The sequence below is a fragment of the Artemia sp. Qi Xiang Cuo genome, chromosome 18 (assembly GCF_049724085.1).
Source record: "Artemia sp. Qi Xiang Cuo chromosome 18, ASM4972408v1, whole genome shotgun sequence".
Classification (NCBI taxonomy): Eukaryota; Metazoa; Arthropoda; class Branchiopoda; order Anostraca; family Artemiidae; genus Artemia; species Artemia sp. Qi Xiang Cuo.
This window is the reverse complement of record NC_142811.1, coordinates 26,390,771-26,416,708: the sequence shown is the minus strand read 5'-3', so window position 1 is coordinate 26,416,708 and position 25,938 is coordinate 26,390,771. Positions and strand designations below refer to the sequence as shown.

The 25,938-nt window shown below is 35.7% G+C and overlaps 1 protein-coding gene across 2 annotated transcripts in view; it reads right to left on the bottom strand.

Moving 5' to 3' along the window:
- LOC148941373 (uncharacterized) overlaps positions 1-25,938 on the bottom strand; it is a 116,076-nt gene that overhangs the window by 43,641 nt on the left and 46,497 nt on the right. Inside the window, exon 4 of one of the 2 annotated variants that reach the window (XM_089103782.1) lies at positions 11,162-11,219. In XM_089103782.1, coding sequence (XP_088959908.1) covers positions 11,162-11,219 — 58 coding nt within the window. The remainder of the gene's footprint in view (positions 1-11,161; positions 11,220-25,938) is intronic. The other variant, XM_089103783.1, reaches the window with a different exon arrangement.

Sequence of the window (25,938 nt, the reverse complement as noted above, 5' to 3'; positions counted from 1 at the left end):
TTTACAAGTTGTTTGAAGAAACTAAATTTCAGCTGGGGGGGGGGGGGAGGAAACTGGGGTACAGAGGGGGTAGTTGCCCCCTACCCCATAACAAATTCGGCCCTGACAAAAAACAACACTTTTGGTGCCACTTCTTAAGTAGATAATGCAAATATTACAAACATATAAATAAAATCTAAAAACGAATTCATTGAAATGATTTTACATCGATCTTTTATATAATTATCTTAGCTTTTAGTTACTATGTGCCGTGGTTCTCTCTTCGCTAGGTTTTCCGCTATACCAGAAGAAAATAGCGTACAACATATAATGAACGGTATTGGTCCTTTATGTAACTCTTTTTCGATATTGTCTCAAACCGTATAATCCTTAATAATATACGAGCGTTAGTGGCTCAGTCAGTAGAGTGTAGGTCTTAAAATCCCATATCGTCGAGTTCGAAACTCATCCGGGCCAACTTTTCTGTTAATTCTAAATGAATGATGCTAGTGTCTAGGAAAGTAAGGTTTTATTATAAACTTTTAGTCTCCTAGTAATAATCAGTTATTATCAGCTTTAAAATTCATTCTTTACTTTAATATGAATACTTATCCCAATGACAACATCGCGTATTCTCAACTTCAGTTTCATACGATTCCTGTGTTTCGATTCTAAACATGTATTATACAATCCTTAAAAAGAGCTTATCCCATATTTACCTCTCAATCACTCGGACAATCTGTCTTGGCTATTTCTACAACTATCGGTCTGATCTGATCTGTTCTTTTTTTTTAGGTGAAATTACAAATAGGAAAAAGCTTATGGCTTTTTCTTAATTGGAATACTAAGAGAGGACCTGACTATACAGCTTACTATTATGACGTCATTGATCAATCTTAAACATGAAACATGCAGTTTTTTCGTAAAAAATTGATTCTATTTTAAGAATAATCTGTTTTAATTACAAAAGGTTTATGACCCCATTATTTTCCTTTAAAATGAGCCATTGAACAACTCTCTATGATGTTCCAATGCGAAGCTATGTACTGAAAAGAAAAAAAAGATGCCGTTTAGGCAGAATTCTGTAGTAACTGCCACTTTTCTTGATTTTCAAGCCAATATGTTTCCCTTGTTGTTCAATCCAAGGGGCTGTGTGCCAGTGCCAAGCTATGGATAAAAAAAAAGATGCCGTTTAGGCAGAATGCTGTAGTAGCTGCCACTTTTCTTGATTTTCAACCCAATATGTTTCCCTTGCTGTTCAAGCCAAGGGGCAGAAAATTTACTATATAGGGGTTTCGGACAAGGCGATTCTAAGGGTGTACTTTTTGTTTTGATCTGACTGTATTTTTTAGGAGTTATGGGTTATTATATTTCTTAACATTGGACGTGATCGTCTCTTACTAGGTTGCTAACTACCGCTGCAACCCGGATGGAATGGCAAGCAAGTTGGCCCGCGCTGCTAGGAATACCTAAATTTAAGAAAGGGGATGAAAATAAACAAGAAAATCACTATCACCTTCATCATAGGAATACTATAGCCAAGTTGTTTGTTAGGGCAAAGGACACTAGATTGAGAATGTTGTTGAATAAGAATGATTAAGTAGCTTCAGAACAGGCTGGTTCTAGAGAGGGACATAGAACAATTGATCAGCTTTTGTATTAGGTTGTTTAGTTAAAAAGTAAGAAGGGGATGGGCTATATGTGAAATTTTGAGATTTAAAGGGTAGATTCGACAATATTAGGAGGGTTCTGTTAATGATTGATTGTTCGTGTATTGGTTTATTGAGCCTTCTATGTCGTGGCTGAGAGCCAGTTAGGCAATATTAAAGATATAAACATGCATATACAAACATTTCTTACAAAGATAACTCAGGCTATGCATTACGCGTGTGAAATTGGGGAATTTTTTGCTAAGTTGAAAATAGTATTTTAAAGGGGCTCATGGGGTAGGTAGATTTGTAAAGAATTTGATAATTCAGGGCGACTTGAGCTGAAACAATTGAGAAATAGAAGACTGTTAACTAAGATTACGTTTTGGGGAAAGATTCTGAAGATGCCTAGGTTCTGTCTTGCGAAAGCAATATATTTAGATGCCTTAAATGCGAATAAAAAGGGTTCGTGGCCAAGTGCAATAAAGAGAATAATGCATTGCGGGTATGTGGTCTGAGTGAGCTATGGAACGAAGGTGCTGGCGTGGATGTCGGCGTGATAAAGGAAAGAGTGAACGGGAGATTATGGGACAAGGAGATTCAAATGTGGCACGAGGAGATGACAAAGACACAGTAACTAGATTTGTATGTATAAGTTAAAGATTCATGTGGGGAAGAGATTCATCTTAGGACAGGACTTTTTTGTAACTAGATCATTCATTACAATGTCGCCTTTGTCTTTGATTTTATGCGCTATCACTTGTTGGTTGGTGTCTTAGTCATTTTCCGCGGCCCTTGCCGTGACAAATTATTATTTATCAGTACTACGTTATTTTAAGTAATTGTTCAAAAGTAACCTATAGGGTCCTGTAGTGAAATTTCTTGTGTTCCGAGAGAAAATGAGATGGGAGCACTGTCATTAACTTAATAAAAGGTCAAGCTAGGCTATGCCCAGCCCCTGGCCTAGATGCAGTGTTTAGTCTCTCTTTTAATATTCTACATTTTCTGATATTTCTTTTCGTTAAGAAATTGCTTTCTTACGTAGAAAAGGGGTTTGACCCCTTCCCGACTTCTTCCCGATGAATAGAAGTCAATTTTTCTGGATAATAAAAAGTTACATATCACAACGAAGGGTTGACGCGATGTTATAGATGAACAGGCAGCGCATAGGACTTCATTGGAGCCAGTTCTTCGAAGCATAGTCCTGCCACTTTCAAAATATAAAAAATAAGGTTATAGTCCTGGATAGCAGTTATGCAGGTGCGGGTTTAGGGGGAGGAGGGACAATTGCCCCGAGCCAAGAACTTTCAGGGGCACAAAATTTCCAAATCGAAACGTAAGTGTGAATGAGATACGAATCATCCTCAAACCTTGAAAAACCATGTCCTTATCCCTAGTAATTTATTCTAGTTTGGCTATTATTTTTTCCAAGATACTTTTAAGGCGATTCCTAGCTACTTTTGGGCACAATATTGCTTTTTCTGTCTTGTTACAGCATTCCAGAATTTTTTTTTTTGTTAAAAGAACTGTTAAGGCTAAAAATTCAACGGATATGCATTTGAAATCAATCTCAAAGGTAAAGTATTTAAATTTTCTATCGTCAACCTTTCAAAAACTTGGAAATCAGTTCACAGGATTTTGACAGAAAAGGTAAATGAAGACATAAACCTATTTAGCTTTACAGCAACTTTTTCCCTCGTCAGATTTCTATTTTTTTGGGGCTAGAGAGCCACGAAAAGTATATGACAAAACTATATGTCACTGCAAAACGACCAGATATAAATAATATTCAATATGTAACAAAGATAACGGATAGTCCTCGATAACAAATTGGATCTACTTTCATTCCAACAAAACCTTTCGTAAGTAATTTGAAATACACAGCTGGTAAACGAAATTGAGAAAAAGTCGGACTACTTGTTTTTCTGCACGTAAAAACAAGAGTAATTTTAGAAGCAGTGTAAATATTTATAAGCCTTTCATTCTGTTTTTTCCCTTCTTTCCCCTATTGAAAGGACAGGGAATGTCCCGCTTCTGAATGATTGCTTTCAAAACAAAATGACCGTTTCCTTTTCCTCTATTTATTATTTTTTGCTGATTAGCTTCCGTCCAAGAAACTGGCACAACAACATATTTATTTGCAAAAAACCAAAGGAGTATAGGAGACAGTTGATCGGTCTCTAATGATCTTTGACAGAATATCAAGCCAAAACAGTAAGGCTGTCCAGAACTAATACACACTAAATGCAGAACAAGGATTTGGCGACAGCGATTTGAAAGGAGATTTATTATCCATTTCCCTAAAATCAACGCAATCGATCTGCAGTTCAGTCTGCGTCCCAGCTGGCAGAAAACCTTTTGAATCTCCACCAAAGAAGTAATGATGGGTCTGTAACACTGAATATAGATAATATAGATAATTTCTATTATTTATATACAGTGGTTTGCAATTACTATGTTTGAGCGAAGAACGGAAAAGTGTATATTTTTATTTCAAAACTTAGGGAAAACATGTCCTAAAGAGCATAAACGAAAACTTATTATGATAGCACATGTCAATACTTATCAAACCAATCCCATATCAAGTATATCAGCCAATTTTTGCTTTGGGGGTAGCCAGACTGAGATACTGAAAATAGGGATATCCCACAATGGACTTTCTCACCCATCGACAGTCATTTGGAAGATAGGTAATTGAAGTATCAGTTAAACTTTAAAGAAGAGATTCTACCTTATAATTTATATCTTATTATGTTCACTGAGGGCAAAAAATGAACCCGTGGTCCGTTTAATAATCTTTCCCCTTTCTTGCTACATTTTTTTTCTTTTTTTGGCAGAACACCAGGGATGTTGCACCTTGTGTTGAAGCAGAATAATGCAAATATTTACATCTATTTAAACTTTAAACCTCTAAATCAAACCTTAAATCTAAAGCCTTCAGTGAAGACGATAAGTGGCCCTATGGCACATCCAACATCCCCCAGCCCCTCCCACCGGAAATTTTCCTGCAGAAGAGTAACTTGGAACTTTTTTGAATCAGAATCACAAAAGGATTTTCGATCGATAGGATGGGAGAACCAAAATAGGCCAGAGGGCATGACCCCAGCAGCTTTTCAATAGAAAATTCAGCGCGTTGCACCCTATTTGAACTAGCAGGTAAGGTAAGGTAAAACTCCTTAACTCCTAAGGTAAAACTCCTAACTCCTAAAACTCCTTAAGGTAAAACAAGTCTCTAAGGTAAAACTCCAAACTCTTTACTATAACTAAACTAGAACTCAAACAAAAACTCTAAGATGAGACTCTAAAGGAAAACAATAAACTCTTAACCAAAGCTAAACTAAACTAGAACTCCAACATAAACTATATGCTAAGACTCTAAGATAAAACACTAAACTTTTAAGTAAAACTAAACTAAACTAGAACTCTAACAAAAACTCTAAGATGCGACTCTAAGCTAAAACTCTAAACTCTTAAGTAAAACTAAACTAAACTAAAACTCTAAGCTAAGTCTCTAAGGTAAAACAACAAACTATTAACTATAACTATAACTAAACTAAAACTCTTAGGTAAGTTTCTAAGGTAAAACAAAAAACTCTTAACTATACCTAAACTAAACTAGAACTCTAACAAAAACTCTAAGCTAAGACTCTAAGCTAAAACTCTAAACTCTTAACTAGAAGTAAACTAAAACTCTAACAGAAACTCTAAGCTAAGACTCTAAGCTAAAAACTCGAGACTCTTAATTCTTAACTAAAACTAAACTAAACTAAAACTCTAACAAAAACTCTAAGCTAAGACTCTAAGCTAAAACTATAAACTCTTAACTAAAACTAACCTAAACTAGAGCTTCAACAAAAACTCTAAGCTAAGACTCTAAGCTAAAAACTCTAAACTCTTAACTAAAACTAAAAAAAACTAGAACTCTAACAAAAACTCTAAGCTAAGACTCTAAGCTAAAATTCTAAACTCTTAAAGTACCAAGGACACCTAAAATGAAAACTAATTCTTTAAATTGGTCAAGTGAAAACTTACACAGCCATATACGTCTTAAATTAGTGTGAAAAACCGATAATTCATTTTTTAAGGAGAAAGATCAGCTGTTTACATAATGTATTCAAATACGAAAGTTCGCGGCCATTTTCAAAAATAAAGAACGTGTGCTGTTAAACAGCAGAAAATGACCACAAAAATAAATAAATCAGCATATAACCTTAGAAAGTGTTGTTTTCTTGTATGTTCTGGTAAAACAGAAATCGGAACCTAGTTCAGCAGAGCTCTTTTCGTTTAAAAATTCTTTTAAGGAATTCTTGTTGAAAAGAGCTTGGCTAGACTAGATCTAATCTTCATGTTACTCGAATTTTTTGCATTTCTGGATCTTTTAAGCATGAAGCAGTGTAAAGGTAAAGTAAAATGATTCTAAAAGAAAGTATCAATATATAGGCTACTCTATTGGTAGTTTTGCAGACCTAATGACTTCCACTGATAGCATACCTTATGTAGGCTAAGGTAAGACACCTAGTAGGCTGTGTGATTTGCTTGAATATTTTGATATAAATCTACCTCATAGTTACTCTATAATAGTAGCACATACATCTTATGTTTTTTTTTACATTAGAAATACAAATTACTTGGGTGAGCACTTTTTGACTAGGCCTATTAAAGTCATTGGAGTGTTCAGGTCTTTTTTCAGGTCTTTTTTTTTTTTTTTTTTTTGATAATTATAATTTTTAGAGGTTTAGAATTAGAGGATTGCAGCCGTCTTTAATCATGCTTTTTTAGCCTTCCCCGGGCGGTTGCTTGTATATAGTTTATTTTTTAATTAGTAGTAAATAAAGCAAGTCAAGTCAAGTCAATTGGTTCTTTATACTCTAAGCAACAAATATTGTCATTTACTCTTATATACAAAGCACTATAAAATCAAAACAATAGGCAATATTGTGTTTCCTTTAAACATGGAGAATGATATAAAGTCTTCTGTATGACTTTTTAAACAACAAATTATTATAGAGAAACCTGAATAAAGTTATACAGAATGCTTTTGGTTTTCGCCTCGCTCTTTACGCTAAAGTTTTTATTGTTTAAAAAAAAGAGTTGTGAGAAAGTCAAACTTTAACGTAAAGAGCGAGGCGTTGAGGAGGGCACAGCCCCTTTCATATGTGGAAGCGGGGGTTTGGGGGGCGGCAGCCCCCCAGCTGCACCTCCTAATCCCTGTACGTTTCAAGGTTCGAACTTGTGACTCAGCCTCTTTAACTCTTTAGAAAACGTAGTTTTTTTCAAATAATTGTAGTGAAGACACCATTCATTAGAAGTACATAGTCCCAATTCTTTCAGAAAGAATTGGAAAACAAAAACTTTCGGAAGGCTTTTTAATTAATTTTTGTTCGTTTTTATTATTACAAAAAGTTTCAAGTTTTTAAAAAACTTCTTATTTCAAAATAAGGTTTTTTTCAACATGAAACTTTCATAAAAGTATCAAAACTAGCATCAGAGTAAAAATAGCAAAGTACCAAAGTATTAAAGTAAAGAAAGGATCAAAATTGACAAGGTATTGAATTAAACAAAGTATCAAAGTATCAATAAGCAACTTGCACAACTTACAGCCCTTGCACCGTAAATCGAAGTTACCACGTAAATCACTAAATCCAAGTATCGAAGTAACAATAATTAAGTTCCGTAACTCAGAGCCATGTCCTCGGAGCTGGGGGGGCGGGTCAACCCCAGAAGCATAGTTATTTGGCCTTTGAACTATTTTTAACAAAACGGCATCTCCAAATTTGTACCGGATGCCCTCTGGGAAATTGGGGCGTGGGCTAATTGACCAGTGATCACTCTCGACTCTTAAAAAAGAGCTAGAAGTTTTAATTTCTGATCAAATAAGCCCCTTCCAAAGTTAATACGACCACCGTCTCTACAGAACCTTATGTTCTAATAATGGGCAAGTTACATAAGTTGCCCGGGGGGCTAGGGAAGATTTCTTAACCCCCCCCCCCCTAAGTTATAGTCATTTGAATTTTGGACTATTTTGAACAAAATGGTTATTTCAAAATTTTAATAAGATGCATCTGGAGAAAAAAGGCACAAAGGGAGGGGAGGGCTTGTTAATTTTTGATCACTTTCGATTCTTAAGAATTCACAACTTGCATCAATACAATTCTTGTCCCGGGTGCTATGGAGGATTTCTCAACCCCCAATTTATAGTAATTTGAATTTTGACTATTCTGAACAAAATTGCTTTCTCAAAATTTGTATCGGACGTATTTGGGGGGGAAGGTGTGGGGGGGGGTAGATACCCTCCGATCACTTTTGATGACTCTTAAAAAGGTAACTAGAACTTTGAATTTCCAATCAAACAAGCCATCTCTGAAGTGTATACGACCAACCCTTACATATAACCTTATTTTCCCTCGGGACATAGCTTACAACACTTGCCCCCGGGCTTTGCGGGGATGAGTCGACCCCGAAGTTTTTGTTATTTGATCTTTAAACTATTTTGAACAAAGTAGCTATCTCAAAATTTTGATTGGATGCATTTGGAGAAAATGTAAGTTGGGAGGAGGGGGGGGCTAGCTGTCCTCCGATCACTTTTGACTCTTGAGAAGGGCACTAGAAACTATGATTTACAATCAAATCAGCCCTCTCCGGACTTTATACAACCATCCCTTCCATTAAAACCTTATATGCCCCCAGGGCACATTTTACCGGACTTGCCCCCTGAATCTAGGGGAAAGGGGGCTGTTATATCCTTGGAGTTTTTGTTATATTATCTTTGGTCTATTTTGAAAAAAATGGCTATATAAAAAATTCGATTGGACACATTTGAAAAAAAGAAGGTAGGGAGGGAGGGGGGAGTCACCATCGGATCCCTTTTGACTCTTAAAAGGTGAATTAGAACTTTCGGTTTCTAATCATTTTACCCCCCTCCAAAGTTTGTACGACCACCTCTTCCATAAGAACCATGTATGTCCTCGGGGCATGAGTTAAGACTCTTCTCCTGGCTCTGGGGGGGGGGGTATGTTGACAACGAAGTTTTTCTAATCTTATCGTTGGATTATTTCAAACAAACTGGGTATCTCAAAATTTTCATTTGATGCATTTGGGGAAAAGAAGTTGTTTGTGACAGGGGGGGGGGGGTAGTTTTCCTCCGATCACTTTTGACTCTTAAAAAAGGGCATTAGAACTTCGATTTCCAATCGAATGAGCCCCTTCCGAGTTTATGCGACGACTCCTTCCATATGAAGTGCCTCTGGGAAAAAATATAAATAAATAAATAATAAAACATTGGAGCCGTATATAGAGTTGCCTCTCAAATAGTCTTTTCGCCACCATGTTAACGACCAATTCACGAACCGGAGGAACATTACGGGGGAGGGTGGGATTAAGGCAAGATAAAAGAGGCAAGACAAGGTTGAGAATGAGATAAGAGTCAATTATAGAGGCAAAAAAAAGAAAAACAAAAAGACGCATGAGAAAAAGAGAGCCAAATTAAATAATATTTACAGGAAAAGGCAGAGAGAAATCAACAACGGCAAATGTTTTAAAAGAGTTTCAAAGCTGCACCAAAGCATAAAGAATAAAGATAAAAGCAAAAACAATAAAAAGGCAATTATTTCAGACTATAATTCTAAAATTTGTTTCCGGAGAAAGCAGCATTCAGACAAGCCTTAAGGGGGACTACCCCCTCCCTCTATGCAAATTTGTGATTGCAAATACGACACAACATATTTATTTTGTTATTTTGCTTTTTATAGCTGGTATTCTAGCATAACATAAAACTAAAATGAAAAAAATATATTTACTTTTAGACATATCTGAGAGAATACTTGAAAAAAATAATCTCTAGTTAAATCTATTTTTATGTTTTTCTTTAGTTTTTTTCTGTCTCAATAGATAAGCTGTAAAAAATTAAATAATTCATTGATATGTCCTTCCGACTTTGAAGTTTCACACTCGTACTGGCAAGTTCATTCTGAAATTCAAATTAAACATAAGTAAAATAGCAATGCACGAAAAAAAATCTTAATGATTAATGTCCATACATTCAAAAGCCAGACTAAGTGCAGATCTACTGCTGGGATAGAAATACCAAAACCAACTAGATGTAGTTTTAGATAGCGAGCAACCCCAACAGCAATCATCATTATAAGACTAAAGTTAGAACCCAATCTTTCTCTTGGGGCACATTTTAGCTGTACGAAAGACGAGCTTCGCATCTTACGTTTAATTTTCATTTCTTAAATAATAATTCAAAAATTATTTAAAACGGCAAAATTTCTTCTTTCGATGCTTTGGATTAGTTCTATTTCTTGAGACTTTTACTTTACAAGGCTGTTCCGAACGCTTGACTACGCAAAAAAAAGCCCCGGAGGCTTTATTAGGAACGTTTTTGAATTCTGGCAACTTTTTATTTTTTTTTTTCCTTGCGGGAAGCGACTCCTAACCAGAACTATTGTCGGCAATGCACCCTAGGGCGAAAAAAAACACACCGGAGATACAATTGCTAAAAGAGTTTTTAGGTTCTAAAAAATATAATTTCTCATCCGAAGTGCCTTGTCTCTGTTCCTTCTCTCGGCTAGATCAACCCGGGAGATATTTGCACTCGAAGAAATTCCAAGTAAGTAGATATCTGCTTTATGTTTTTGTTTTTTGTGTTTTTTTTTTGTGGAGGGGACTTCTCTCAAAAGCATATCAAACGTATGTAGTAAAATATGTAATAAGGTTTTAAGAGATGAGAATCAAGGGATCAAGATTACACTGTTCCAACTAAGAGCCGTATTTGAAAAGGAAACAGCAGCAATAGAAATGAAAACATATTAGTGAAGCTACCGGCATTGCCTACTTTTTTCAAAAATAAAGTACTAGATAGCACCCGATTAATTTTTAAGTTGAATTCCTCTTAAATGCATGTAATTTAAATCTAATCCCAATACTTATTTTGTTTTATGAAATAAAAATATGCACACGAAATTTCTAGCGAAAGCCACAATGACAGGAACGTGAGCATGGTCTTTTTAGGGGAAGGGAGCACATCTGTCAAATTCATTATACTTCATATTACGACGGCGAAAAACAAAAAGGCGTGACCTATCTCACATTTTCATATTGTGAAACAGGTTTTAAAAGGTTTTCATGAAAAAGGTTTTGTTTGAAAAACAAAAAATTCTTAGAATTCGTATCACTACAGAATTGCGTAAAGTTACCCTTTAAGCCATAGGTACTATAACATTTTTGTTCTAATCATTACTAGTCTCGCCGCATCCTACAAAGTAAATACACCCTTGCTAATCCGGTCACCAGATGTAGACAGAGTGGAATATGCCTTTTGTTCTGGGCACAACGACAATCAATTTTAATTTTTGGAATCTAATTCCCCCAGCTCAAGGTTCGTGTGGATTTGATCTTTTCTATACAACTTTGTCCAGTTCCAATTACCACCCAGAGCACACAAAAGCCAAAAGCTGAGGATGATGGCTATAATATATCATTATGTAAAAATATAAGATGGGGTTAATAGAAGCGCAAAGCATGACACTCACACTCACCAGAGCTTGAACAATCCTGTTGTCAATAGCTGCTGAACTCCCACCAGTAGCACTAGAAACAAAAGAAGAATAAGTTTACATATAGAAAAAAATTCATGGAATGAAGATACATGTAAAGCAAACTGTAGGCTGTCCTAATTACAATACCTAAGTAGTAAATTATGAATTAATGTTTTAGCATACCCAAAACATCTTCATGATGTTTCCATTTCGAAATGCTGCCACCAATTTTGATAATAGAAAAATCATTCATGGCTGCTTACCACTTGATAAAATGGCGACTTTCGAGACACCATATATGTTTCCATTATATGCATCAACGAAAAAATAATAATTGTGGTTTCGGTTCATACTTGAATCAATGTCCTTATATGTAATATTTTGAAACTTACATGAAAATCTTTTCACACCTACAAACCAGAGGAATCAGGAAAAACATTCGGTGACATTAGCTGAAGACACAGTAAAACTGGAAACCAAGGAGAGAAGAAGACCAAAAGCTTCCACAGCTCAGCATCAGCACAAAAAATCTTCAGTGAAGAAGGCACCAGTCACTGGACCACTGATTGAAGAGCAATGTTGTTAGACATCCATGATTGTTTTGATATAGACTACCTAGTTATTTCAGATTATGATATTTCACAAAAAAAAATCCAAACCTCACACATGTAAAGAAAAACAGTACAAAATAACGCAGAGCTCAAAGTGCATGAAAGGCGTACGAATTATTAGAGAGCGACCCACACAAAGTATCCTTGAGATAGACCTACCTAGAAAATACTAGGTCATGAGCTACAAAATTACTTGAGAAAATTAGTGAAACAAATGGCACCATTGCCTTTTCATTTCTATAATTATATCATATCTAATATTATAATATAATCGTTATTCATAGTCCAAAATTGTCAAAAGTGAAGGAATAATTTAGTTTCTTTTTGGATTTTTATCTCCCATAGATTGCACTACATTTCAAGTTCTTAAAAAGTCAGATTATAATATCGCATACTTGTTAACTGCGATTGAAATTTCCTTTTTTCTTCTTCTTCTATTGTTTTCTTTACTGCATTTAGAATTCAAAACAGTCAAGACGAGTATAAAGGCAAATGAAAGCCATTTCGGCAAGACCGGTGTCGAGGTGAAGTTTGAAAACAAAAAACTGGAATGTTCTCAGTTTCACTGACTCTGACTCTTATGTCTTGGTCTCTAACGACCCCACCAGTTTTAGCAGTTAGTAAGACCGACTCAAAAACGTGATACTGCATAAAATAAAATCATAACTTCTTTTTCTCAAATATCCTAGAAAGGGTTCCTTGGCCACCCAAGTCTAGAATTATCCCTATAAAACCAAAACCATTCAATTTTGCGCCTTATACAACTCTTTTTCCACCTATTTTAATTATGCTTCTTCAGTAATACAAAATTATCTCAATAACTAAAAAACAGGTTCAGTTAACGAACTTCCCAAAACAAAAGATTGGGTCTTAGAAGAACCAGTTCAACTTAAAAGGGAATAGGCCTTACTGTTTCACGTGGAGTTCTGCAGAAAATGAAACAAAAAGGATCAATAACTTACAGCTGGGAACAAGGAGAATTCTAAGAGCGTTCATGACTAAGTCACTAGTTTGCGACCTCCAAGAATTTAATTTTTTCTTTGCCAATATTTACTAATGTCAACGGCAATATTATGGTTAATTTAATCAGTTCAGAAGCCAAATCAGTATGGTTAATTTAATCAGTTGTCAAGCCCATGAAACATATAACGGAGAAAATTTAAACTGAAAATGCCTGACTGATTTTATAGTTTAATATTGCCAGTAAATTGGCTGTATCTACGTTGGAAGTACATGATGTGTTTGGATTTTGAAATGGCTTTTGAAAACGTAAACCTTAATACATTTTTTTGCGTAAAATCACGTGTTCGTAAAATCACGGTTTCGCATTAGGTTTCAAGTTATTTGGATAACTACTTCCAGAACACAGATTTTTCATAAACCGGGAGACAGGATGTGTTGAACGAATAAGAGGTTCAGAAGTGGAAATAAAAAAAAAGAAAAACAAAACGGAAAGACAATTTCAAGCAATTACATTCACTTCTTCCCTACTTGTAAAGTCAAACAAATTCTAAGACACCAGGTGCCAACTTTAAATAACAGGCATATAAAAGCTAATTTTTAGCTCAAATTCTAGAAACTGCGTTACCAGGGTCTATAAATCAAGAGAAGCACACTTTAGGCTAAATTTGAAAAACTAAATCGATGTTGAAACAGGCTCGATTTCAATCACCTAGCAAAGTATATATTAATCACAGGAAAAGGGAGTATAAAAGGCAAAGTAATAATTCCTTTATCGCCTCTGAAAATGTTTGCGATGTGAATGAAACTTTCGTAAAAAAAAAAAAAAAAAAAATCTATAGCCTATCCCAAATCAGGTAGCAGGAAGGTACTTTAAGTTCACATCTCCTCACCACTCCTCTCCACAAGTGACTTCTTATGAACTTTGAAAGCTATCGTTCTAAGTCGACATGAAACCTTCATGCCTAGGTCTAAGCTGGGGTCTCACAGTGTGTTTTCAAGTTCGTTCCTCCAATCTTTCCATCACAATACGCCTTCAAAATATTCCAGCTTGGCTTAGATCACACCTAGGGTCTTAGGAATTACCCATCCAAGGTATTGCACTTTGGGAGAGGGAGATAGAGGCAAACTTGAGTTTGTTTTCATAGCCAATACTCGTATACTAGACTTGTCTTAGTATAATCATTCTAGACTTAGTAGAAAGGTAAAGGAGCAAGGAGGAACTTGAAAACACTTTCTCGTACCATAATTTAGATTATACGTTCATCTTTTCAAGGTTTACTAGGGTTGCACAACTGTTTTATGAATTCCAAAGAGAATTAATCAAAATAACTGAGGAAACAGGCTCTGGGCATTGTTTTTTAAAGAAAACCATGCCACAGATATTCCGTTTTTATAATTAGAAGACATTATCAGCGTAAATGGAAACGAAGAACAAAAATTGAAACGCGGAAAAACTTATAAAAAAGAAGCGAATTATGATTCATTCCATAACATTAAGCGGTACTGTTGTATTAGCTGGAACCCACGCGATATATTACATGGGGAAGATGCTTAAGAAACTAGTCAAACGGGTTTCTTTTAATAGAGAATTGGATTGCAAACCGTGGTTTGTCGTAGCGTTTACAATTTTTAAACTTTTGTTTTATGGGGTCTGTGGGGGGAATGTACTTAGGTTAGGTTACGTATTTAATATATGCTATTCTTTACCCCCACCCCCCGGATATGCAAATATATAGCCGAAATTTGTTTTTAAACTATTATAATGTTATCCTATTTTGTTTTATTTCATTAGAATTAACAAACTTCACTTCTTGCGTGGGTTCCAGCTAATACAACAGTACCCATTAAGAAAAACAGAGTAAAATTCAATGTAGAATAGCGATTCTTTACCTTGATTTTATTTTTTTATTTTTAATTGTCGGTTTTCTTAGCGTAGAACTTAAACTTCGCCGCTCAGTAATTATTCCATCAAGTCCTTATAATTAATATTTTTGGTACTGTTTTACAAAGCGGTAAGCGCGCGAAAAGTGAAGTTTCGTTAACGCTAATGAAATAAAACAGAATAGGATGAAAATATAATAATTCAGAAACAAATTTTTGCAAGATATTTGCACATTAGCGGGGAGGGGGTAAAGCATAGCATATATTAAGTACATAAACTAACATAACCTAATCAACCCAACTTAGGTACATTTTAGTCCCCCTAAACCCCAACAAGCCAAAGCTTAAATTTAGTTCCCGGAGTGAGAAACCCTTTTTAATGCTATCTTTATACAGCGTCTTCTATAAGCAGCCTACCGAGTCTAATCCCATCTGATTTTCAATACAATTGTCGCGCGCTTACCGCTTTGTAAAACAGTACTATATTTTTTTTTTAATCCTGTGCTATTTTCATTCTTTTTATCGTCGGTGCTGAGGATGCCACGTTCATCATTGTAGGTCTTTTTATACATTAAATAAAAAAAACAAGTTTTTTAAACTGAAAGTAAGGAGCGACATTAAAACTTAAAACGAACAGAAATTATTCCGTACATGAAAGGGGCTGTCCCCTCCTCAACGCCTCGCTCTTTATTCCGTATATGAAAGGGGCTGTCCCCTCCTCAACGCCTCGCTCTTTACGCTAAAGTTTGACTGTCTCACAATTTTTTTTTTAAAACAATAAAAAACCTTAGCGTAAAGAGCGAGGCGTTGAGGAGGGGACAGCCCCTTTCATATACGGAATAAAGAGCGAGGCGTTGAGGAGGGGACAGCCCCTTTCATGTACGGAATAATTTCTGTTCGTTTTAAGTTTTAATGTCGCTCCTTACTTTCAGTTTAAAAAACTTGTTTTTTTTATTTAATTTCTGATCGTTTTTTAGTTAATGCAGCTTTTATTTGCATAAAAATTTTACTTTTCTTTTGCTAAATGAATGTCTTTACAAATTAACTTACGTAACTAACTTCTATATTCGTATATTTTTCTTCTGGCAAAAATTCAAAGTTGCAGATTTTTGCAGATATGAGCTTGAAACCTATGTAATAGGGTTTTCTGATACGCTGAATCTGACGTTGTGATTTTCATTAAAATTCTTCCACTTGTAGGGGATGTTTCCCCCTCTTTAAAAAATCGAGTAAATTTCCTCAGGCTTGTTGCCTTTGATGAGTAATACTAAACTTAATAAAATTTATATATTTAGAATCAGCATTATAAACACATTCTTTTGATACATTTATTGACATCAAAATTCCGTTTTTAAAAGTTTCGATTACTATTGAGCCGTATCGCTTGTTTTTTTATTGTTTTTTTTATTACGTATATGTTATTACGTATATGAGGGGGTTCTGCCCTTAGTCAATACCAAGCTCTTTACGTTAAAAGTTAAAAAAAAATTTGATTCACAAACCCCTGAATCACAAAGGCCGTTTAATGAGAATAGATAGCTCTTTTGAAAGCACTAAAAAAAAACTGTAGCTTAAAGAGCGAGGTATTGACTTGGAGGAGAACCCCCTCACATACGTTATAATTTCTGTTCGTGTTAAGTTCTAATATTCCTTCTTACATTTCAGTTGAAAAAACTTGGTTTTTTTTTTATTTAATTTCTGATCGTTTTTTAAATAATGCTTGGAAATCCGGCGCCCCCTTCATAGAAATGTCCCTTACCCCAAAGAAACATCCTCCACGGAAATATTCTCCAGAGTAACTCCTCCTCTAGCCCCCCCTCCAGAAAAAATCCTTCCTGAAAATGGTTGTATACTTCCCAATAACCAATAAATAATGCTGGCAAGTCCGGCGCCCCCTTCATGGCGATTTCCCTTCCCCCATGAAAACTTCCTTCATGAACAGATCCTCGAACATAACCCCCGACCCACCCTTCCCTCCCACTAGCAGAAAAAAAACCTCCTGAAAACTTCTGTATACTTCCGAATAACCAATACTATATGTTAACATTGGGTAAAGTTCATATCTTTTAGCCCTCCCTCTGGGTACTTCGGGGATTAAGTCATCCCAAAAGACATATTTATCATATTTTCGACCATGCTGAACAAAATGGCTATCTCAAAATTTTGATCGGGTGACTTTGGTAAAAAAATAAGCGTGGGAGGGGGCCTTGTTGCCCTAAATTTTTTTCTGTAAATTTAAATTGGACCTATAAATTTTATTGCTAAGTCCATTGAGCCATACCACTTTTTTATAGGACCCATGGTACTAAACGAACATCCCGGGGGAAAAAAAACAACACTCCAAAAAAACAAACAACTAAAAAACCCTCCCGGTACTTTCGTCGGGCAAAAAAAGCAAAATAACACATTTTTGTAGATTGGAGCTTGAAACCTCTACAGTAGGGTTCTCTGATACGCTGAATATGAGGGTGTGATTTTCATTAAGGTTCTATAACTTTTAGGGGTCTTTCCCCCTTTTTTGAAAATCAGCCAAATTTTCTCAGGCGCGTAACTTTTGATGGGTAGCTCTAAACTTGATGAAAGTTATATATTTGAAATCAGCATTGAAATCTGATTCTTTTGATATATCTATTGGCATCAAAAACCCGTTTTCTAGAGTTTCGGTTACCATTGAGCCGGGTCGCTCCTTACTTACAGTTCGTTACCACGAACTGTTTGATATGATTTTTTCCCCTGGGAAATCTACTGGCCTTAAACCCATTTCTTAGTTATACATATAATTTCTTTTAGTATTTTATTAAGCTGGTAATTTCGTCTTAAGATCTACTACTGTCGGAGTTCAAAATAAGTCAGGTTAACCTGGAAGAAGGAAGAAGAGGAGCAATAACCCTAAAAACGCTTTTATGCGACCAAGGCGGCATCTAGGATTTTCTGTTTGAAGGGGGGCGGGGGGTAAAAAAAGAAACTTTAAGAAACACATCAAAAATATGGGTACTGTTATATTAGCTGTTACCCACGCGAGAAGCCAAGTTTGGTTAATGCTAAAGAAATAAAACAAAATAGGATGAATATATAATAGTTTATAAACAAATTTGGGCTATATATTTGCATATTAGGGGTGGGGGTGTGGGGGAGGGGATGTAGGGTAAAGATTGCATATATTAAATAAGCAACCTAACCTAGGTACCTTTTTCTCCCCCTAAACCCCAAAAAACAACAGTTTAAATATTGTAAATTCAATGAGAAACCACCCTCTTCGATCAGCTTAGATAACAATGACCTAAGCAAATAGAGATACAGCCGACAATTATGGCTTCACGTGTGGCTAATACTATGATTTTCATGTGTGGCTCATCAATTGTAAAACGCAATATAATTACAGTCAAATTACGATAAAGAAAATCCCCAAGCCAAATTTCACGCTATGACGCAAAATGTACGGCGAACTTCCAGCAAAGTTGTGATGCAATCTTTCATGTCTAGAATAATCTCTTACGTTTATATTTCGCCCTATAAGAACTGTTTATATGAAACAAAAAACCAGATCTTATGCGCAACTCCGCCCTCGAGTACAATGCTTGGGGCTTGGTATTGCTTTTTGTTTTAACCAAGGTTTTTGTTTCTCTTTTAGACACAAAACCTGAAATTAGCCATTAGATCAATAGGAAATTGTTTTGTTTTTCTCAACTATTTTATTTTACCTATGTCTAGACGAAAACCAGCAAAAAATTACTACATTACCATTCTTTTTTACAAATATATTTTATAGTAGAAAACAAAGCTCATTGTTTACATAAACGAAACCCTGTACCTGAAATTGGAGGACAACTTTAAAAAATTCTACAAATTTGATTGAAATAATACTGGCTATAGGCCAGGCATACGTGTAATAATTAATGTATAAGCCCCCTTTACACAAAAGCCTCAAGTGGGCTGGGCAAAGACCTAAGCTGCAGACTAACCTTGTATAACTAGTCCCACCCCCCAAACGTCAAAGTTATGAAAAATGACTAGTTTACACCATTGTCCATATTTCTTGCTCTGGTGGTTTTTGTGTTGAAAACTGCTATGAGCATAAAAAAAAAACTACATGATGCACAAAATGCTTATTTGCACCAAAGCTGGTTTTAAGGTGTTTCGATGACAAACTATAAATATCAGTTACCTAAAGCAGACTTTGTTTTTACGAGAGTATTCAAAATCCAGCTCCCAAATAGTTCCAAACTAGGGTGGAAACTTATGCAGTTCCCTTTTGAATTTTCTGTTTTATGCACAAAAAAAAGAAAAAAAAAGAGCCACCCAGACATGTGAGCAATAATCTTTGCCGGTCAAGGTTGGGGGTGGTGGCCGTTCGTCAAATAGAAACGAACGACATTCATAAGATATTAGCTAAAATACGCAAGAATTTTGAGATAGATATCGTGATTTTTACAATTCTCTTTTATATATATATATATATATATACACACAAATGCTTCGCTGTGTCATACTCGGCAACATGTCTGAAGACAAATTAAATCGAGGAGTAAGCGACCGGGGTGGAAGAAAGATTTCGGGCTGAAGATGCACTTCCAGCTTTCTAACACAGGAGGGTCGAACCAAATCGAGGTGAACCACCGTTCACGTGGGCTGTTGTGCTGTTGAAAGTGGTGTTGAGGGATTGTTACGCTCGTCCTCCAAGTCATTGATATATTAAGTAGAGAACAGTATACAGAATACTATTTTATGGAGCTTCAGCCTTCACTCAATGGCTACAAGAATGAATCTCAAAGATAAATCGGCAAAGATCTTTCTAAAGGCACTCGGTCTATTGGAAAGAGTCGTGAAGAACAACCTTATGTGGCGGATAAAGTCAATTCATAAAAACTTACTTGCAAACTATTACCTTGGTTTAGCAAGTCTTAAAAAAAAGAAAAAAAAACACAATTGATAGAAGTCATTCACTAGTTACTCCACTGCGGAAGTTAAAACCCTCCATTCACTTCCAAGGTGAACCATATTTTCAATGGTTAATTAAAAGTCACTGTTTTATATTTTTTTTTTGTTCGCTAATCCAATCCGAAAAAAACATGGGTAGAAAAACATTTCTATTTCCCAATGACGAAGTAAAATGACTTCCGTGTTGTAATGAATGCTCTAAAAATAGCAGAGCGAGCAGGCAGAGATTCGGGTCATTTTTTTTCTGTACAACAGCAGCAAAGAATAATTATTACTTATATATCGGTTGTGATAATTAAATAGGCAACATACGCCATTTTGTAACTTTTCAGGAGAGCCAAAAAGCCGAAAAAGGTTTGTCAGGTGTGATCACTCCGAAGGATGAGGCTAACGGAGATGAAGGAAAGGTATTCTGAAAATTATTTAACTTTTTATGCTCTTTTCAGTGGTAAAGATCAAATTCGAGTATTCCAAGCGAATTAAAAATTATTCCATTTTATGGCGTATGTCTCCTTTTTCCTTGACAAAAACTAGCTAAGCCCAAAAAAGTAGTACTGAAACAGTACAAAAAGTCCTAATTCGGTTCAATTTAGATTTCTATTAAGAATTTTTTTTATGAATCTATTTTCATTGCATTTTTTTCTTCCGTTAAATTTGTGATTTTTCAACATCGTGACATTAATATTAGTATACCTTTATATTAATTTATTCACTTAAAAACAACTCATGTCTTCTATCCATACAAAACGACCCAAATTCTGACTGAGCGCAAAAAAAACTTCACATAATAACGAGCTAATTTACGATTCGTCGCAATAACTTGTCGAGACCTGATTTGGTGTAAAGACGATTTAAATATTCATATAGCTCTTTACTTTTCTTTAAAAAACTTTTTTTTAGAAACAATAAAAAGAATTAATTTGATACAAAAAGACGTAAAACTTTCTTTTTTAATAAAAACTAAAATTCTATCACAGAAGACCTGTAAATGCATTTACTTAAACGCATTAACACTTCTGACAAAACATATTCTGAATATTTCAATTTCTAAAATACGCTTTCCAACAAAAGTTTTTAAAGAAAAAATAAAGAGCAATAATATAAATTAGAACAACTAGAAAAGTCATAATAAATCAAACTCAAAACGAATACAAATTAACTATGAATGAATAAATGAAACCTGAGATGAACAGAATTAGGCCTCTAAGAATTAGAGTGCCACTTGCATTTTACTGAAAACAAAATATATCCTTACGAGAATTTCGTCTTTTTTTTCATTACAACACTAAAAAATAAACATTGCTCAAACTTCCCGCAATTCTCTCTCTCTACACATCAACATATTTGAAATAAACAATTCAGTTTCATTAGCATAATTGCAACAAATTTTTGTCATAAATTTTTTTCTTTTAAATTCACGCCCTTCAAAAATATAAACCGATGAGCAATCATTCAATGATACGCCAATTCAAGACTTCTGCCACTGATTGCTTTATAAATGGCAATGAAGTTAAGCTTTGTTTAGGAAGCAATTTTCGGAATTTTTGGCCCCCTACAAAAAAAAAAAAAAAATTCTTTCCAATTGTTCATCTAAACCTAATTCATAGTTAAGTTTTTTCCTGTTGTTACTGAATTTGTGGCGAATAAACACGCACTGTTCAAAATGCATACCGCTTTCAGAAAAGTACGAATAACAACCAAGCTCTTGGGTTTCTTTAAGGGGGAGAAGGGGGTGTCAGGAAACCAAATCATATTTGTGAGATTATCTGGTGGTAATAAGTTTAAAATGATTACTCATTTTAATCTCTGTTAGTTTTAGGTTTCTTTTATTCATTCTTAAGATTCTGTTCATTTAAGTTTGACATGGTATAAGACTTTATTTCTGTTCGTTTTAGGTTTCTTTTATTCATTCTCAAGATTCTGTTCATTTAAGTTTGACTTAGTATAAGACTTTATTTCTGTTCGTTTTAGGTTTCTTTTATTCATTCTTAATATTCTGTTCATTTAACTTTGACTTAGTATAAGACTTCATTTCTGTTAGTTTTAGGTTTCTTTACTCATTCTCAAGATTCTGTTCATTTAAGTTTGACTTAGTAGAAGACTTTATTGATGTTCGTTTTAGGTTCTAGTATCGCTCTTTTCTTTTCTTTTGAACACTTTTTTGGGGAACCTGCTATCAAATTGACAGAAAAAAGCTACCTTACAGAACTCCAGATTCTTTTTATTTCGAGTTTTTGGCATTAATACTAACAATTTACAACTTAGATCCGGTTTATATTTAGTGTTCAAACAAAAGAGCTTGATTTTGAATGCCTGCCAAATCGATAGTTACAGAGGTTTAAAAAATCGAATATTGTCATTATATGGAAAACGGGATTTGAATACCTGGAGACATGGGCGCCCATATGGGGGGGCAGGGGGGGGGCTGTTGCCCCCCCCCCTGGCTGAATGATGCTGCCTTATTTTTATATTTTTGTTCTGAGATTTCTATTATATAGCATTAAAAGTAGCAATTAGACGAAGTTTGCCCCCCCCTGGAATTCAGCTTATGGGCGCCCATGCCTGGAGATAAACCTATTTTCTTAAAAGTCATTAAACCAATCGGTGTTCCGTCGAACACTTGAAAAGTAGAAAACTTTAATTTTTTGGGTAAACTTTTGTGCATGTGCCTCCCAGTTATTACTTCTTTTCCCCTGGCCACTCCATGTTGAAGGGGTGGTTGCAAGGATCTTGGAGCCTCATTCAACTGGATGTTAAAAGTTCTGATGCCATTTTTAAGGGTCAAGTGACCAGAGGGCAAAAAGTCCCCACTTGTGCTTACTTTTGTCACATGCCCCCCCCCCGCAACCCATGACACTGCATTAGAATTTTAAGATATTCATCTTGTTCGAAATTGCCAAAAGATTCAGTATATGGTATTTGGGATGACACGACCCTCCAGCCGCTAGGGCAAGGATCTTTAATTGTCTTAAAGCGTCTTAAGAATTTTATTACTTGAAAAAAAACTACGTTTTCTAAAGAGTTAAAGAGGCTGAGTCACAAGTTCGAACCTTAAAACGTACAGGGATTAAGAGGTGCAGTTGGGGGGCTGCCACCCCCCAAACCCCCGCTTCTGTATATGAAAGGGGCTGTGCTCTCCTCAACGCCGCGCTCTTTACGCTAAAGTTTTTATTGTTTAAAAAAAAAGAGTTGTGAGAAAGTCAAACTTTAGCGTAAGGACCGAGGCGTTGAGGAGGGCACAGCCCCTTTCATATACGGAAGCGAGGGTTTGGGGGGTGGCAGCCCCCCAACTGTACCTCCTAATTCCTGTACGTTTAAAGGTTAGAACTTGTGACTCAGCCTCTTTAACTCTTTAGAAAACGTAGTTTTTTTTCAAATAATTTCTGCACGTTTTTGTACAGTTTATTACTTATTATTGCTTGACTAACTGTTAGCTGATCTTTTCAGGAGTTAAAGATGGAGGGCTGCCGCCTCCCAAACCCCCCGCTTTTAATTCCCCGGTTTGAGGGGAGGCAGTCCCCCAACTGTACCTCCTAATCCCTGTACGTTTTAAGGTTCGAACCTGTGACTCAGCCTCTTTAATTCTTTAGAAAACGTAGTTTTTTTTCAAATAATTTCTGCACGTTTTTGTACAGTTTATTACTTATTATTGCTTGACTAACTGTTAGCTGATCTTTTCAGGAGTTAAAGATGGGGGGCTGCCGCCTCCCAAACCCCCCGCTTTTGAAGATTCTTGTGTTAAGGCTTTTAATTCCTGAATACTCAAATCAAATGCACAGTAAGATTGTCTTTTTTCAACTTGTTTTCAAGGATGTGGGTATGTGGCATGTTGCCAAATCAGTGGAGACTTACCTTTAACCTGAAAAACGACTGTTATGATCTGCTGGAGACACCTTTTGAGCCAAAGGATTTAATGGATTTTATTTAAAAAAGAAACTCAGTTTCTTTTTTAAACTTCAAATTCAGTATATAAAATATTTTCTCTCACAGAGAATCGAACCCGGATCTTCCGCCTGACAGTCAGGAACAGCGACCATTGTACCACAGAGACACTTGTTATATTATTTTAGTCTCTCGTATCTATTTTTAACGTAAGCAAATCCCCACAAAACTTGATATTTGGTTTTTGGAAAACAGGGAAGGAACGATCGGATTGAGCTGAAATTGAGGATAAGCTCCCAGGCCCCAGGAAAACTTATCCCCTAAATTTCAGCCCGATCGGACAACGTTAAAGGGGGGCTGTGGTGGGAAAAATTAACATGGGCTCTTATAGGAAAACGAGGTTTTTCGTAAATATAAATTCGGGGGATAATTTTTTCGGTCTGAAATATCAAAAGGCCCTAACAGGTCGAATTCCACTTCGAATGAGTCCTCATTGATCCGGATCCATTGCCAACTGTGGCTTGTAGGCATGGCTGATAAAAAAAAAAGAGAAATGAACATTAAGTGGCTATATTTGTTTTTTGGAAAACAGGGAAGGAGTGATCGGATTGAGCTGAAATTTCGAGGATAAGCTCCCGAATCCTAGGAAAACTTAACCTCTAAATTTCAGCCCAGTCAAACAACGTTAAAGGGGGACTGTGGTCGGAGGGTCGAAACTTCCGGCTCACTTTTACCCATGAAGATAAAGTCGGAGGGGGTTGAAATTTTGTACGTTTCTTAATTTGAGCTTGGGCTACAAAATGCGATCACCGCTGTCTCTCTGTGACCGCTAGGACAGGGAATCGCTTAACATTGTGGTGGGTCGCCTCTTTAAAGAGGCACAAGTGTGCCTCCTTGATTAGCTCCAAAATTTCAAGAACCGTTCCCCGGGATAAAAAGAAAGCATATATTGTTGGAGGGGGGACCTCTTTAGGGCGCCTGGAAATGGGACAAAAAAATTAGTCCTTGATCAGTTTGAAACTTACAGTCGTTAGTTCCTGGGCGAAGTGGAACCCAATGTGCAAAAATAAAAATGATTTGGGAACAAGGACCCCTCATTTTTATCTGATCTGCTCAAAACTTGTATCCTATAGTCCTTGGGCTAAGGAAAACCGAATGAAGACGAAAAGCAAAATAGAAGTTGGTCCCCCAAAAGACGGGGCCCGACAAACGGACAAGAAGATTTTTCTGAACATGTTGAAACTTGAAACTGCAAGTCCCTGGGCTAAGGGTACCTAATGAACAATAACATATTTTTCAGCTTGCAAGTTATACCTTGAAGTCCTTGTGCCAAGTGCACCCATCATAAAAAAAAAAAATCGTTGATCAGTTTTCCCAAAGAGAAGAATCCGGTAACAAAATGTATCAAATAGTAGGACACAAATCAAGTTTTTTTTAACCATTGATTCCAACATGATTCTTCTCCCCCCCCCCCCAATATTTTAAAAGCTTCACTCTCTAACCCCTCCCACGAAGTTATGATTTTGTGTGATTGCGCTGCATAGACCAAATAGAAGTTAAATAATACATCTTGGCAACCTTTACACACAGTTGTGTTGAAGTGACGCACAAGATAGCTCATTATAGTAACACACTACGCATCTTACGTCACGTTATGTCAAAGTATATACACGGGAACGTCAATAACCATTAACCATCGACGGAAGTTGCAGAATATTGTGACTTGCAAAGCGTAATCAGATGCGTAAGTAGGACAGCCTCTATACACTCAAAAAGCTCACTATTTATATTTAGTTTGAATTTGTGGGTTTTCAAGATTTAATGAATTTCAAACCCTGATAAAAAAAAAAATATTACCAGCTCATGAAAGCAATTAGCTATGACTGTAAGCTATTACAAATGAAAATGCTCAAAGAAATTTACAACTCAAGGTTGATACTTACAGAATATAACGTACATAAAAACAGCGTAACCACAAATTATTTAAAAAGAAAAAAAAAGAAAAGTAACCCGCTTTTCTGTCATAAATCTTTTGTCAGTGGAACTAAGTGAAGGATAACCCAAATTACTTCAACTTCCTTTGTTCTTTCAACTGATAAATTATTTGAAAAGCTATAGATAAGAATAAGTCAAAGATTACGTCGGATATAACGAACAATGGGAGAATGGAAATTATTTACTATACTAACATTATATATTCCAACAGTAACACTAGAAGTATTAATTGTTATATTGCTATAAAAATAGTAAGCCTTTGTTATGTTTTTTTTTTTTCATGTTTCCGAGCCCTTGCACAATTATTCTTTCCATCAGATCGTTCCATACTATTGTACTAGAAAACAGGTCAAAAAATAAGTCCATTACATTTATTTTAACTAGACAGATTTATATTTATTTCAGCAAACAAGGATATCCCCTCTCAAAACGAGTTGGTGTATATGTTCAGTCTTCAGTATGCTCTTGACCGAGTAAGACCTCGTTCGTGGGTGTCGTGGC